This window comes from Phytophthora parasitica (genome assembly GCF_000247585.1).
Source record: "Phytophthora parasitica INRA-310 unplaced genomic scaffold supercont2.1, whole genome shotgun sequence".
Lineage (NCBI taxonomy): Eukaryota > Oomycota > Peronosporomycetes > Peronosporales > Peronosporaceae > Phytophthora > Phytophthora nicotianae.
Window position 1 is genome coordinate 3354393 of NW_008634126.1, and position 1659 is coordinate 3356051.

Here is a 1659-nt window from a genome sequence, read left to right on the forward strand (position 1 = left end):
TGTTAACTCTACGAGTCATGTACTGAGGGTTTGTTAACTCTTCGGGTACTCCGTACCCATGTGTGGAACACACCAGGTGTAAACCCGTGTAACCCCGTTACAGCTGGTGCCCAAGGTATTGTATGTTGAGTAGGAAGGAGTTGCAGTACCTCCGCTACAGATACATGAATATATGTCTTTAGTTAAGTCTTTCAACAAGTTGATTTTGATTCTACACGTACCAGTTCCACAGAGCTCTCCTCAATTAAGTTTGTGATACACACGCTGCCGGCCGTACTCAAAACACGAAGTCTTTCTCATCCGAATATCCGTATACGGCCGCTGCGTTTCACTCGATTGCTCAACTGCCTCTATTTTGTTTCGGGCATCGTCGTGCATTGGTCGGGTGTTATCGGGCACCATTAGCCTCTCCCTTCCACGCCAATCGGGCTGAATAGCAAGTGCCTTTTTACATTGCTGGCGTAAAAAAAGATCTCCACTCACTTCAACACTTTCTTCGAGAGAGAGAGAAGGCGAATTCTCCGTTCTAGCCTCCGTGAATCCAGCCTTTTATCGCTGCAACCGTTGGTCAATCTCACCAGTCCCATGGATATTCTTCCCGGTCTGCGTGATGAAAACGCTGGAGGGTCCAAACGAGGGCGCCCTCCAAGTGCTCTCAGCGCAAACTTTTACCGTTTGAATGAGAAATGCAATAAATCGATGTGGTGGACTGTGTGTAAGTACTGCTACAGGGCACACCTGAAGGACAGGACTATGGTTCCGTTTCCAACGCACGTTCACGGACGCAAGGATGCTTGGGAAAAGCATTTGTACCAGTGCTTATACTACATTCGTGTAACTGGTGCCCCTATCCAGGGCAACGTAAATGAAGCTGGAGTGAGTGGTGAGGACTATTCTAACAAGCTACAATGCACCCTACCACCCCAATTTACCCCAGCTGAAATGATGACGTTTTGGCGGTTGTTGCTGGAGTATCTAGCTGAAGCTTTGCTTCCGGACTCGTGTGTAGAACTGCTATCGTTTAGGCGTCTGCTGGTCTTTTTAAACGATCGCTGTGCGGCCGTGGGCGCCATTCCGCATCGCCATGCTTTGGGTGGGCGTGTACTGAGCGAATACGCGGGTCTACATTCCATGGAACAGCGAGATTCTGTCAGGGCAATTCAGAATCGTACAGGATGAAGGGCGAATTTCCTATCGGACGTCTGTGAAACAATTTCCAAGATACATGTGCTTGGTTGTCTGATCGCGTTGTTTGGTCGAATAATGATCTATGGCTTGAGGCCGACCAGTGATCGCCTCGATGGACAAGCCATAGTCGAACAAATGGAGGGGGTGATTGAAGAGATACTAGCGTCGGAGTGGAAGATTGGCGCGGCTGTGACTGATAACGCTGGGCAGTGTGGCCGGGACCGTCGCATTTTGGCTCCTAAGTACCCAAATATCGCGTTCTTGATTTGGTTTGCACACGATATCAATAATCTGGTCAAGGCCGTCCTCAAAACAGTTTTCAAAGAGATTTCGGAGGATGCGGCCGGTGCTGCCAGTTTCCAACATCAAAATGGCTGGTTCGTGCTGCTAAGGCAATGAACAGGCGCTATGGTGATAGTTTAGCCATTTTTACTCTATGCGAGACCAGGTGGAATTCGATGCAAGCATGTT

The 1659-nt window shown here is 48.9% G+C and overlaps 2 protein-coding genes across 2 annotated transcripts; both read left to right on the plus strand.

Moving 5' to 3' along the window:
- Positions 1-753: 753 nt before the first annotated feature.
- Positions 754-1179, plus strand: PPTG_00907 (hypothetical protein; the record flags this gene model as incomplete). The annotated part of the gene is made up of 1 exon (XM_008892481.1): positions 754-1179. The coding sequence occupies one exon, from the start codon at positions 754-756 to the stop codon at positions 1177-1179; it is 426 nt and encodes a 141-aa protein (XP_008890729.1).
- A 144-nt stretch (positions 1180-1323) lies between these two features.
- Positions 1324-1587, plus strand: PPTG_00908 (hypothetical protein; the record flags this gene model as incomplete). The annotated part of the gene is made up of 1 exon (XM_008892482.1): positions 1324-1587. One exon carries the CDS (start codon positions 1324-1326, stop codon positions 1585-1587), a length of 264 nt encoding a protein of 87 aa, XP_008890730.1.
- Positions 1588-1659: the final 72 nt, after the last annotated feature.